At 33.2% G+C, this 13,784-nt stretch overlaps 1 protein-coding gene across 7 annotated transcripts in view; it reads right to left on the bottom strand.

The window, feature by feature from the left end:
* Positions 1-13,784, bottom strand: part of LOC115210255 — a 757,977-nt gene that overhangs the window by 237,476 nt on the left and 506,717 nt on the right. For 6 of the 7 annotated variants that reach the window (XR_004998729.1, XM_036502024.1, XM_029778737.2 and 3 more), the window contains one exon: positions 1,333-2,868. Coding sequence is in view for 6 of the 7 variants with exons in the window: in XM_036502024.1 (XP_036357917.1) it covers positions 1,333-2,868 (1,536 nt within the window). In the remaining variant the exon portion in view is untranslated. The remainder of the gene's footprint in view (positions 1-1,332; positions 2,869-13,784) is intronic. The other variant, XM_036502025.1, reaches the window with a different exon arrangement.

A 13,784-nucleotide genomic window follows, 5' to 3' on the forward strand; every position in this document is an offset into this window, starting at 1 on the left:
ATTATGAGTTTAAGCAGATTGGACAAGTTTGCTTGAATGAACAAGTGCTGTATGAGAATAGATACTTTCGCTATCTTAAACAATTTTGTGTGTATGTCAAATGATGAAAATATAATTTAATCAAGACAAAGTGTGAACCAATGTTTGTCAATTCTCAATGCTAATTATAATACTTTGATAATGAAAATATATTCATGGATTATTTGTTTAACTATGATATTACAATGGTATTTTTTTAAAATTATATTTTCTGATAGTAAATTTTCATGTTATTTATGATGGGCTCCTTCAAAATATATACTACTGATCCTCCATTAGCTTAATCTGATTTTATTTTTCCCTGAACCATTGTATGCCAGCTTAATTTTTCTCAATATATTCAATATATTCATCTGATTTGATTTTCAAATTTGTTTATCCAACAGAAATATAGGTAGTTACATAACCTGAAGAAACTCTTCAATAATTTACATCTCCAATATATTGTCTACCCGAAACACCTCAATATATTTATTTTGTTATCCTCCATTGCTTTAGCAAGCTACAAAGGTTTTGGACAATCTAACACAAATCCCCTAGCTGTTTTCTCTTTCTCTTTTGTTTTTATTTAACTATATTTAATATTATTGGAAAAGCTCACTGACTGAGCAGTACCTGGAACTAAGCAATTGATCATAACCCTTGAAACCATTTCCTGGCATAGTAATTTCCTTCACATTAAATTATTTACATACAGAAAGCTGCTACGATATTCATTCATTCTACAACAGGATCAGGAAGATCTAATGGCTTTAGAAGTACTCTTTCCTATAGCATATACCAATAATGTATTGTTCCAAAAACTATTACTCCCTAATAAACCAAAGAGAAAATTGATTTTAACCCAATTAACCTTTCCTCTCTTTTTTTCTCTCTCATATCACTACAATTCTCTATAATTTTGGCCAAATATTTTCTTATAGTCAATAACAGATATCTTAGCAAGAATTTTCCCAAATTTTTGTAACTGAAAAAAGGAGGAAATATATTTGAATTTGTGTCAGTAATTTTCTGAAAAAAGAAATGATTTGAAGGTTTAAGATTTGAATTTCTCAATAAATTTTTTTTTCCTAGTCTGATGACATTGTTATTTTTGCTTCAAAGATAGAGTGAAAATCATAAACAATTTCTTCAAATATTGATACATTTTCAGACAAAATGTCCCTTGTTCCCTACTGCTCAAGAACCATCCTTGAAGAGCAGCATGGTGTTAGAAACAAATATATTGAAATGAATTATTTGAGCAGAGTACTGTGCTCAATATTTATTTATTCATTTAGTTTATTAACTTACCTTCAATGACTCATTGCTGGACTGAAGGCTAGAATCATGTTGTATACCACTGTCACTACTGTTACTGGACACCATCTCGCCACGGGCAACAGCAGCAAGTTTATCCATTTCCTGAGCTGACATTGGTGTGGGGTGCTGAAAGGATGAGCCAGATCCAGAATGCAAGTCAGATGCAGCAAAGTAAGCATTTGAATTGCTGGAAGATCCACTATATGCACCAGTGGCTTCTGACTCACTGACCCCTTTACCAACAAAACTATTACGAGCCTGGTGTTGTTTGCATGATTTCCGAAATGAGAGCAACTTACTGTTGTAGTTCTTGTCATAGGCTAGACTCAAAGTATTATCATCCTCAAATACTTCATCTTTTGGTATGTCAGAGCCAACAAGAGTACAACTAAAACTAGCTGGAGAAGTGGGTGGTGTAGAACCTGCTGAGGAAATCATGCTTAAAGATGAGAAGTTACTCCGGTGGCTGCCTTCATCACTCATTGGTGTTAAAGGCAAACCTGATGGATCACTTCCTTTCTCAAATGATTCCTTAGACATTCTGTCATCACTGCCATCCTCCAATCTACCAGCATTGGAGCCAAGTAAATCCTTAATGGAAGCATCAAATTCTTTACTCTTCTGAGAAGAATTGCTGCCACTTCTACTTCGACGGAAAATTGACTTCATGGACATTTTCCGAGCCAGAGATTCTTTTGGAGCAATTAAAACTTCATCAGGCCTTAGAGGCTTAACTTTTTCACTGAAAGATCTCCCACGACGAAACATTCTTCGTAGTATTCCTGGACTTTTGGGAGGTAAGTAATTTATTTCATCACCATGTTGGATAATAATACCAGTTTCACTATCATATAAACAAGGCTTATTAAAGTGGTCAGACAGAGAAGGAGAAACCTTCCCGTTAGATTTGCTTGTTGTTACTTCAGAGGCATTGTATCCTTTTAGTCGTAAATCCAAAAACTGAGCCCGAAGTTGTACCTCATCTAGAGATGCAGGCCGATCTGTTGGTCTTTTTAATAAAGTTTTAGAATAGTCACTACCAGCTATTTCCTCTGTAGCTGGAGTGAAACTGACTGTGTGGTGTGAAGGAGATAAGTCATCAAGCACTCTAGAGTAACCATGACCCTCGGCACTGGTTGAAAGGTGTTTCTCTTTAGTGTAGTCGGAGCTTAAACTTCGCTGGGTGGAAAAACGTCTTACCGTATTGTGTTTACGTAGGCTTCTGCCAATCTTGCTGGGTAATTCAGGGGGGGATCCAAAACCTGCTGTTGTCACTGGATACTCCAAATCAACCTTTGAACAGTGAAGTATTGACCTGCCGTCTTCACCATCATGGTTGGCAAAAGGCAGGCTAAGGCTGCGTCTGTAAGGTTTTCGCATAGAAGGACTGCTTCCCGGAGACCAGTAAGTTTCACTTCGACTTAATGAATTATCATTATGCTGTATATTTTCACTGCGTTCTGTTTGGGATAGAATATGATTGTTCTCACCACAAGTCTCATCCAATTCAGAGATTTCTGCCAGTAACTGCAAGAAAAATAAAAATAAAAACAATATTAACAACAATGAATATATATAAATAAATAAATGAATGAATGAATATATATATTAAATGATGATGATATATATATATATATATATATATATATATACATACATTTCTTTAAGAATAAATATACAGAGAAAACTTATTTTCAGAAAATAAAATCAATTTACATTTAAAAAAAAATGTTTTAAAAGACATTTTCACACACATAAATACATACATACAGCCACGCAGTCATACAAATCAAATATAAGGAGAACAGTCTGAATGAATAGTGAAAAAGAAATACATCTCAGTTGGAATCAAACATCATCTGGGCATGTGCTCTAAGTAATTATCTGGAGAGTGTTGTTTGGTATCAGAGTACATTTCCCTTTTTCTACTTATTGTGACCCTTAAGTTTGTTTATATTTGATTTGTACAACTGTGTCAGCCTCTGTATGAGGCTTAAGTATCTGTGAGCTTGTGTGTGCACATCTGGTGAAAAGTTTTGTCTGCCCATTCATTTTAGAGCCCCAATTAATTTTTTTTTAAATTCATAAACTCAGTCATTTTTTTAACATGTGCATATAGAGTTAAAAAGTGAAAGTATTAATCTTAAATAGTGAATAATGTAAATATATTTAATGCCTAAACACATGAAAATTTGGAAGAAAGTTTAAGAAATTTTCAAAATAAATCTTAGAATTTTGTTTTCCGAATGAAAGGAAATCTATTAGGAAAAGATAAATTTGAAGAATAGGGAATCTTAAATAGTAAACTATGGGAAAGAGAAAACATAGCAGAGTGAGAGAAACCTAGCCAAGAATGATGAAAGAGGATTATGAAGAAAATTGGATGGACATGTAAGAAGTGGTTTAAGACAGAAGTATGTAATGTGAGTTCACAAGAACACTGTGCATCCAAAAGGTGCTGCAGGATTAATTAATAATGATATAGTATGGCTACATCTTTGCAAAATCTCAAAAATCTAAATCATGTGTTTCATGTTTAGCAAGTTCACAACAATGAGATATGTTTTTGAATAATGTAGAACAAATAACTACAATTATAAAGGAATGATTCACACAATCAGAAATTAAACATTCATTTCTTTATTGCCCACAAGGGGCTAAACACAGAGGGGACAAACAAAGGGATTAAGTCGATTGCATCAACCCCAGAGCATAACTGGTACTTATTTTACCGACCCCAAAAAGATGAAAAGTAAAGTCGACCACAGCAAAATTTGAACTCAGAACGTAACAACAGACGAAATACCACCAAGCATTTCACCCAGCGTGCTAACGTTTCTGCCAGCTCATATACAAAGTATGGCTTAGTGGTTAGGGTATTTGGCTCACAGCCTAAGGTCATTAGTTTGATTCCCAGCGATGTGTTGTGTTCTTGAGCAAGACACTTTATTTCCTATTGCTCCAGTTCACTCTATTGGGAAAAATGAGTTGAACCTGTAATTCAAAGGGCTGGCCTTGTCATATTTGGTGTGCCATACTGAATCTCCTTGGGAACTATGCTAAGGGTGTGTCTTCATGTAGAGTGCTCAGCTTCTTGCCCTTTAATTTCACAAGCAGTTGATCAAATCAATTGGAACCTTCACTACTATAACCGACAGAGTGCTAGTCCAGTCTAGCAAGAATAAAGAGACAAAGATAAATAAAAACTTTATCCAGGTGTGATATCTATCACACCAAAGTGTGAATTGTTGCTCCTCCACTTGTTTTCAAATCTAAGTTTATATACAGAATAAATTATTTCTCTTCTCCTAACATCCTCACTGTACAACTATCCCAGTCTAATTTTCAGTCTAATGTCTATATATAAATCAAATTACTTCTCATAACATCCACCCAGCTCTACTGTTTTAGAGTATACATATTAATTTCTTTGATATGTGTAGGCGGATTTGTGTTTGTAAAAGTGTGCATGTATATTCATTTATATGTGTACATGTATATACATGTGTGTTTGTATGTGTATATGTTAATACATGTGTGTTTATATGTGTATATGTGTGTGTGTGTGTGTGGAGAGGTGAGTGTGTGCTTCTGTGTTTATATGTTAGTAACCATGCGATTAGATTGCTGTACTGTGGTTATTCAAGTGCACATTGGGCACAAGTTATGCTTTAATATGTAAAAGCCATAATCACGCAATGAAAGATCTTGACACTCAAAAATACAAAAACATTCTCAAAAGAACCAATGTAAAGAAATTTTCGAAATAATATTTTTTGTATTCTTTTATTTATTTCAGCTGAGACCATTCTGGGCAACATTTTTAATGTATAGTCAACTCCAATACTTATTTTATCAATTTCAGAAGAATCAAAGACAAAGTAAATTTAAATGGAATTTTAACTTAGAATGTAGCAAAATATCACAACATATTTTATCAAATGTTCTACTGATTATTTATAACATCTTAAAAAAAGAAAACAATATAAATAATGGGAAAAGTTGCATATTGAAGAAGGATATATTATCAAAATGATTGAACATTATGTTTAGGTATTTTTCAGCACAAAAACCAAAATCTAAAAAAACAAAAAGCATTAAAAAAAAAGCTACATTCTTTCCTCATCAATATCATCATCCAATTCATGCAAGCATAGACTGGATGATGATATTGATGACTCATCTTATCTGTGATGGCAAAATTGGATGAACCTGCAACATATGTTCTTCCATTTGTCATAATTTATAATTTTGAACAATCCCAAAGGCGCTCTTGAGAATGATCTAACTACGTTATTCCAATATTTTCTATGTCAGTTTCTATCATAATTATCTTCCAGAACCTAGTTATATCAAGAATCCATTGACACTTTCTGTGAAGTCCTTAACTAAATAATTCATATTTTACTCATATAATTAACAATTATTGGGAAAAGTGAATGTAAATTTGATATTTATTATTAATATCAAACTTTGGTATGGTTTAAGGATAGTATCAAAACCTTTCTGAATGAATATCTCTTACCATGTTAAGTTAGCACAATAAAAGCAAAAATACTTAATTGTCAACTGTTAAAAAGCCACTACAGCATTTGCAACAGAAAAAAAAAAACACTAGCACATCTATTGCCATTTTCATCCAATGTCAGGCCAGAATGGCAGCAATAAGATAAAAGCATTCATAAACAAGGAAACTGGGAATTGACAGCTGGGAACACATATTCTCAAAAGAGAGCTTTATCACTACAATCTATAACTGATTGGATAGAAGTTTACTAACACATCTTATTTGTGGGCTGAAAGAACTAAAATGCTATAGCCAAATAAACAGCTACAAGTAACTTTATATATACATAGTCAAGTGTGCCTATATAATACATATCTGTATGTGTGTGAATACATTCATGTGCATGTGTACACACACACATTCTTCACATTATGACTACTTTATGTACAGGATTTTACACATAGAGCAATTGTAAAGTAAAACCACTAATTTCGAGGTATGGTCTGTAATTTAACTCTTATGAAAACTTGAATAAATTTAAAATAAGAATTTTAAAACTACACTTCCTTGTTCACTACTAATAAGCTTCTTCTCAGCATTTTAGCTAAGATCAAAGTTAACGATTTAAAAACTACAAACATGATACATATATACATACATGTGTGTGTGTGTGTGTGTGTTTTTGTGCATCACTCTAAACGCCTACAGAGAGTGAGGTGGAACTTTTCACTGTGAACATTTGTGTGTATTTGTGTATATTTACTTGAGTTACAATGAATATCTATCTATAGTTTTATCTATCTGCCAATAAATACATAAATACACACACATACATACATACATATATATGTATTAAGCAACCTCTACCACCACTGTTACCTATCATCAACATTAACACAACTAGCGTCAACACCAAAACCAGTATAACAACAACAACCGCCGCCGCCACTACCAGACCACCAATTCCTTAATGAGCAACAGCAATTATAGTATGAGCAAGATGATCCATTCCGTCTAAAATAAAATGCAATCACATCAGGTAACATACTTTAGTACATTTTAAATCTTAAATGAAATGTCTTTAATCCTATAGCATTCAGATTAACCCATCATATATAATCTGTATTTATTCACATTGCTTTGAATTAACTATATATTTTCTTGGAACTTTGAGATATCAATGATGTGATTGTTTATGCTTTAAATGACATTGTCACATAGTTGTGAGAGGCCAGTTCAAACATAATAAAAATAGAACATTTTGGGCTGGATGTGGCCAGTTTAACCATTTAGCATTTAAACTGACCATACCCGGCCAAAATTTTCTTCCTGTTTTATGTTCAAACTGGCCAGATTCAACACCTAACACCTACCCTATAAGGACATTGTAAAAAAATAAACAATCACTTTATCAAAATTTTGAAGCCACAAGACACTGCATGATTAATTCAAAACGATGTGAATAAGTAAGCATTGCATTTGACAGAATAATCTGAATGCTAAAGGGAGGAATGACTTGAGATCAATCAGTAACAGCATTTGCGATTAACAAGAACAACATGAATGCTGCACCCACCCCACCCCAATACCCCCATTGTCACCAACACAAAAACCTGATACAATCAACACTACCACCATTACCAACCTACCAACTATTGAATAACCAATTGGCAACAAAAATAGTATCAGCATGATAGCAATGTCTGTAACTACATATGTTGTATATTAACACAATGGTGTGTGTGTGTGTGTGTGAGAGAGAGAGAGAGAGAAAGATTTTTTGGTTCAAAACAGAAGTGTAAGGGGCGCAATGCCTGTAAACTATGTAACACTTTAACTATCTGTAATCATACAATACTTCCTCTTGCTTCATTCTGTCACCTAGGAATAAGACAACAATCTTTTATTTTCACAAAAGGTTCTTTGCTGGTACTATTTTCTTAAATGCATATTTGTTGTGGATAATCTTCACCACTGTTAGGTTCACCTACAATTTGAGATGTCTGGAAAGAAACTATCAAGCGGAACTGGAGGTTGTAGTGCAAAAAGGAGATGTAAAAGGATTACACTGGATATTAAAACTTGATCTTTTAAAAAGGTTCCATGAAAAAAGAAAAAAATTAGTCAAATTGCAAAATCACTAAAGATTGCAATGTCTATAATATGAAACATACATGACAATAGGGAGAAAGTCAAGTGCACAAGAAGTTACTTTGTTAACTGCTTGAACTATTTTTCTCATTGATCTAACATGGTACTTAAAATGGAACAAACAGCTCTTGGGTTGAAGATAAGACTTACCACATAGTGCAGATAAGCATAGTGGTAATTAACAAAAAACAAAAATTTGTATAGCAATTTTCAGAAATAGGAAAGTGAAACTTCTAATGTAAAGCCTTTTCTGGCTAGTAATGGCTGGTTTGAAAGATTTAGGAAGCATTTGAATTTGCACAACATAAAATTGATTAGTGAAGCTGCCAGTGCTGATACAAAGGCTGCTATTAATTATCTTGACATGTACACATACACACATTTGTTTATGTGTTAGTAGTTTCTGCAGTTTAAATGATTGCAGATTTTAAAAATAAAAAAAATAGTAAGACAATGATACCAGTTGGATGATGGGAAAACAAAGATTTAAGTTGTTTGGTTATTCATCAGATCAGTGAAATGTATATGCCAAAAGAGGTAGATAGATATAAAAGTACCAAGATTTGATCCAATTACACACTTTACAGGAATTATACTCCCATGTTGAATATCTTCTGTTATATCAGAGAGAATCTTCATGATCACATGACCTGCTAGAAACAGCAACTAAATTATCTTTAATTACACTCTGTTGTTTTAAAATAGAGGAAGATGACTGGAAAATGCAGTCCTAGATAAATAAAAGGGATGCATTGATTATGATTGGAACATCCTCGATTATAAGACAGCAAATTGAGGGTTGACCTGGGGTTAAATGACAATAGCCACAATCCTCTTTATTGATAATAGGTTGTACTCCTGTGTTACTCCTATGTTCTTAAATGTCATTATGCAATGCATCCCATATATCCAAATGTCATAAAACCTGAGAACACTAATCAAGCATTCGAATGAAATTTCCTCATTCAGGCTTCGAATTAACAAGATATGATGGAATCTCACTTGCCTAAGGTTATCTTTTGAATAAATACTTATTGTTTCTGTTTAAATGAATGATAAAACTTGTAGTATAAGTCAATGCATATGCAAATTTCTTTAAGTCTTCAATTACCAACAGCAAAGTGTAAAATACAAGAATGATTAAATGTAGTAATTGAATTTATGAAATAGTCCCCAGAGAAGAATGCAAGAACACTATGCTTGAGTAAATTTCTTCATCAGCATTAAAGACCAAATTTTCATGGATTTTTATTAATCAACAGCAAAGTATAAAATGGTAATTAAATAAATCTATTTCTGGTTGATTAAAGAAATTGTTTCTTTTTTTATTTTATCCGCATTTAAACTGATATCAAAACAACACAAAGAAACCCCATCAACAACAAACAAATCCCAACAGAACAATGAATAAAGTGAAATTGGAAAGGGTGGAGAGATGGGAGTTCTGAAATAAGAGCATTCACTATTGATAACAAACCATCCATGGCAAACAATAAAATTAACTCAAGAGGTGAAGACTATAGATAGAACCAATAGAATTATTTTTTTTTATAGAATTATTGAAATTTTTCTTTCACTTAGTTTTAATTTGGTGGGAGGGTTTATACCAAAGAGTTGCTTAGAAATCTGTCACTAAGTGAGATACCGAAAGGGAAATTAATTTAGAGACTTCATTCAATTTATTCTATTAGTATAATTGAAGATAGCAATAATCTTTATTAAAGAGAATTTTGAACTACTTCTCAAAAATGTTCGTGAGTGTCAAATTGTTGTTCTTTACAACAGACTGGTAATTACAATTAATGTCTTACTAAAATTTCTAAAATTGATTCAGGTAAAGGATTTGCCATCATTGAAGTGAAAAGAAACTCCTAGTTTGAATAATCTAAAATTGTTTCAACTGTGACAGTGCCACAACAAATTTATTTGGTTTCACAATAAATAGTAATAAAGATATAGAATATCCATGCCAATGGGGGTCACTAGACCTGTCTAGAAATAGCAGCTAGATTCATTCATATCACAAATAACTTTTGATGTATCCATATCGCTTTAATATATTTCATAGAAAATGGCAGTGAGCTGGCAGAATTGTTAGCATGCTGGGCAAAATGCTTAGCAGCATTTTGTCCATCTTTATGTTCCGAGTTAAAATTTGCTGGAGTCAACTTTGCCTTTCATCCTTTCGGGGTTGATGAAATAAGTACCAGTTGAGAACTGGGGTCAATCTAATCAACTTACTTCCTCCCCCGAGCTTGCTGGCCTTGTGCCAAAATTGGAAACCAATATATTTTACAGAAATGTCATTATCAAAAGATGAGAGGATACTCATTGTTGTAAACATGACACAACATAGCAGTTAACTTGGCTGTAATTGTTAAATTTAACTGTCTAGGGTGGTCAGAGTAGCTGGCAGTAAATCATGCTCTACCAACTTTAAAAAGGTTACATTAGACAATATAATCCTCAATATACTGCGTCTGAAAAAATATATTGGGTTGTCCAGAAAGTTTGTGCTGATTTATAGTAGCTTACCTTTCAACTTATTTTAGAACATGGTTGAGTCCATAGAATAGGATTTGACTACACCTTCATTTAGAGCACAGTTTAAGCTATCTTTTCGTGGAAGAAGGTTTATGTACCTATAAACTGTGTTAATTCTGTAACCCTTTAAAATGGAAGATAAGAAAGTTCATTTTTGGCACTTGATGCTTTGGGAACCAGACAAAAATTGTTGCAGCTCGGCTGGGATGTGTTACCCCAACCTCCATATTCACTAGAGATATTGCTCCTTCAGATTTCCACTTATTCAGGTCTCTGTAGAATAGTCTTAATAGTAAAAATTTCAATTCCTTGGATGACGTAAAAAGATACCTTGATGAATTCTTTGTCATGAATCCACCTCAAATCTGGGAAGAGGGTATTTTCAAATTAAAGGAAAGATGGAGACGCATTGTGCAACAAAATGGTTCATATTTGGTTGATTAAAAATGTAATGGCCAGTATTTATTGATCTTTTACTTTCCTTTAAAAATCAGCATGAACTTTCAGGACAACCCAATAGAATGGTCATGGCTGAAATGCTTTTAATTGTAGGTGCATGGCTGAGTGGTAAGAAGCTTGCTTCCTAACTACATGGTTCTGGGTTCAGGTTCACTACTTGGCACCTTGGGCAAGTGTCTTCTACTATAGCCTCAGACCAGCCAAAGTCTAGTGAGTGGATTTGAAGCCTGTTATATATATAGTCCAACCCATGCCAAGCAAGGAAGAAGTAAACATGATGATGATGATGATGATAATTAATATACTGGAGCAAATAATCAGAAAGTAAACTATATAAAGGCTGTTGGGACTGTATGTGATCAGCAAGAATGTCTTAATCATGTAACATGTCTCCCTCTTCAATCACTAATTCTCTACAACACTACTTCATACATCATCAACAATAACAACAAAAACAAGCCAATGCAGTAGCATCTGAGTGATCATCTGATCAGCTGGAAATAGCAGCTAGAACCCTTGCATAATATTCTAACATCTTACAAGAAAGCACACATGGATTTGATGTAGCCAGTGTAAATACAACAGCTGGCGTGAGGTGCTGCTCATAGCCAACATGCTTTTTTATGATATATCTGTTTGAATACTGCTACTTTGGGACATCTACTTTGACATAATCTACAGACAGCAAATATTGCACTTTAGTCAAATGAGTAAGACAACTGACTTCAGAAGAGAGGGTATGAAAGCAGTTTAGTTCAAATTCATGGCAGGGATCAAATTTCACAAGTGTTGAACTGAAATAAGTAAATATAATTAACACTTAGTAACCTCAACACTGGGAGTATTCTCCTACCATTTTTACGTGTTTTCTTTTCTTTTCTTTTTTTCTATTGTTTGTATACAAGTAGAAGGTAGTCTGCACTTGACAGAATGTATTTCTTTTCTCTATTCCTAATAAATTGATATAATGAGAGAAGTAGTGTATTGCACTGAATTAGTGTACTGCATTGTATTTGTAATTAAAAAAAAATCTCTAAATCAAATTGTTATTATCAAGGTAAAAAAAAAAAAGACATAACTGATAGAAAATAACTGGAAAATACATATCCAGTACCCTTTCATAAATACGTTTTGATGCTTGAAATTGACATTTTACATATGAACTGCCAACCATACTAGAAAGCTTTTCCAACTGTTACAGATATATATATATAAAATACCAGTGTCCTGTTTCCTTAACATGTGTGTGTGTGTGCGCGCACACACACACACACACACATATATATATGCATAAACATATGGATCCATACACACATATATGCACACATCTTCTCTCCTTCACCCATGTCAGATATATTATGCATTAATAGTATAATGAACAAAACAGTTTCTAAGACCTCTTGAAATGTGCTTATGTTTGCAAGCAAATATACTTTTTAAGATACCTATGGTATAAGGTTTCTGTGTGATTTTTGATGGTCTTAGAATGGTGAAGAGAGATAGAAGAGAGTCTGAATGGATATTTTATCCATTTTGTTTTGTACAAGACTTAATTTTATTTGTTAGCTTTCCAGGTTGTCTTTATTATGATAAAATAAATACCAATAAGATCTTGAAGTATATTCAGTGAAGTGAAATGAGCCATCAAGTACTGCAATATGGTTGCTAGAAATAGTAGCCAAAATCTCAAATCTCATTCATATCACACCCTGTAATCTTATAAAAGAAAAAGACACATTGCAAAATGTAAACCTCAACACTTTATACTTGATTCAAAACAAAAAAGAATAGGTGGTAGCAACAGGAGCATTTCTGATAATAGATCTGTTTCATCAAGACAGATAATCACCTTAAACTATTTCTTTATACAAGATAAGTACTTTACATAGGCAACATAAGTATATAAGGTAGCAAGATGGCAGAATTATTAGCATGTCAGATGAAATGTTGCTAAGCATTTCATCTGTCTTTACATTCTAAGTTCAAAGTCTGTTGAGGTCTACTTTGCCTTTCATCCTTTCAGTACTGGGATCAATGTAATTGACTTACCCCTCCCTTGAAATTGCTGGCCTTGTACCAAAATGTGAAACCAATATGAATAACTATTAGTGAATGGTATTTATAGAATATCCAATGATGTATAATGCTGCTCTTTGTTTTCTTTCTTTATTAATATCTACAATACATTTGATGAATTGTGATACCCAAAGTACCATTAAACCTGAAAAGTTTCTTATTTCTTTATCGTCCTCAAGAGGCTACACACAGAGGGGACAAACAAGGACAGACAAACAGATTAAGTCGATTATATCAACCCCAGTGCGTAACTGGTACTTATTTAATCGATCCCGAAAGGATGAAAGGCAAAGTCGACCTCGGCGGAATTTGAACTCAGAACGTAGCGGCAGATGAAATACCGCTAAGCAATTTACCCGGTGTGCTAATGTTTCTGCTAGCTCGCTGCCATAAACCTGAAAAGTTTCTCTCAAGCTTTCTACATTTATTGTTCCAATGCATTTTTAAATGACGGGGACATATTTTACATTTATCTGCCTCTTGTTATAACCAGACAGAAAAGTTTTAAAAGGTTAACAAATACATGAACGTCTTAGATTGGTTTTACTAGCATCACAATGTAATCAAGAAGAAATTAACAATTCTAATCAGGAAATAGTTAACATATTTACGCCAATCCACTTCTTTAACAAATTATAAAATATACCTGATTGTCCTAATTCTGAAAACCTTTGATGTTCAACTCAACCTAAAGTTTTCAGTAGTG

The sequence above is a fragment of the Octopus sinensis genome, linkage group LG4 (assembly GCF_006345805.1).
Source record: "Octopus sinensis linkage group LG4, ASM634580v1, whole genome shotgun sequence".
Taxonomy (NCBI): Eukaryota; Metazoa; Mollusca; class Cephalopoda; order Octopoda; family Octopodidae; genus Octopus; species Octopus sinensis.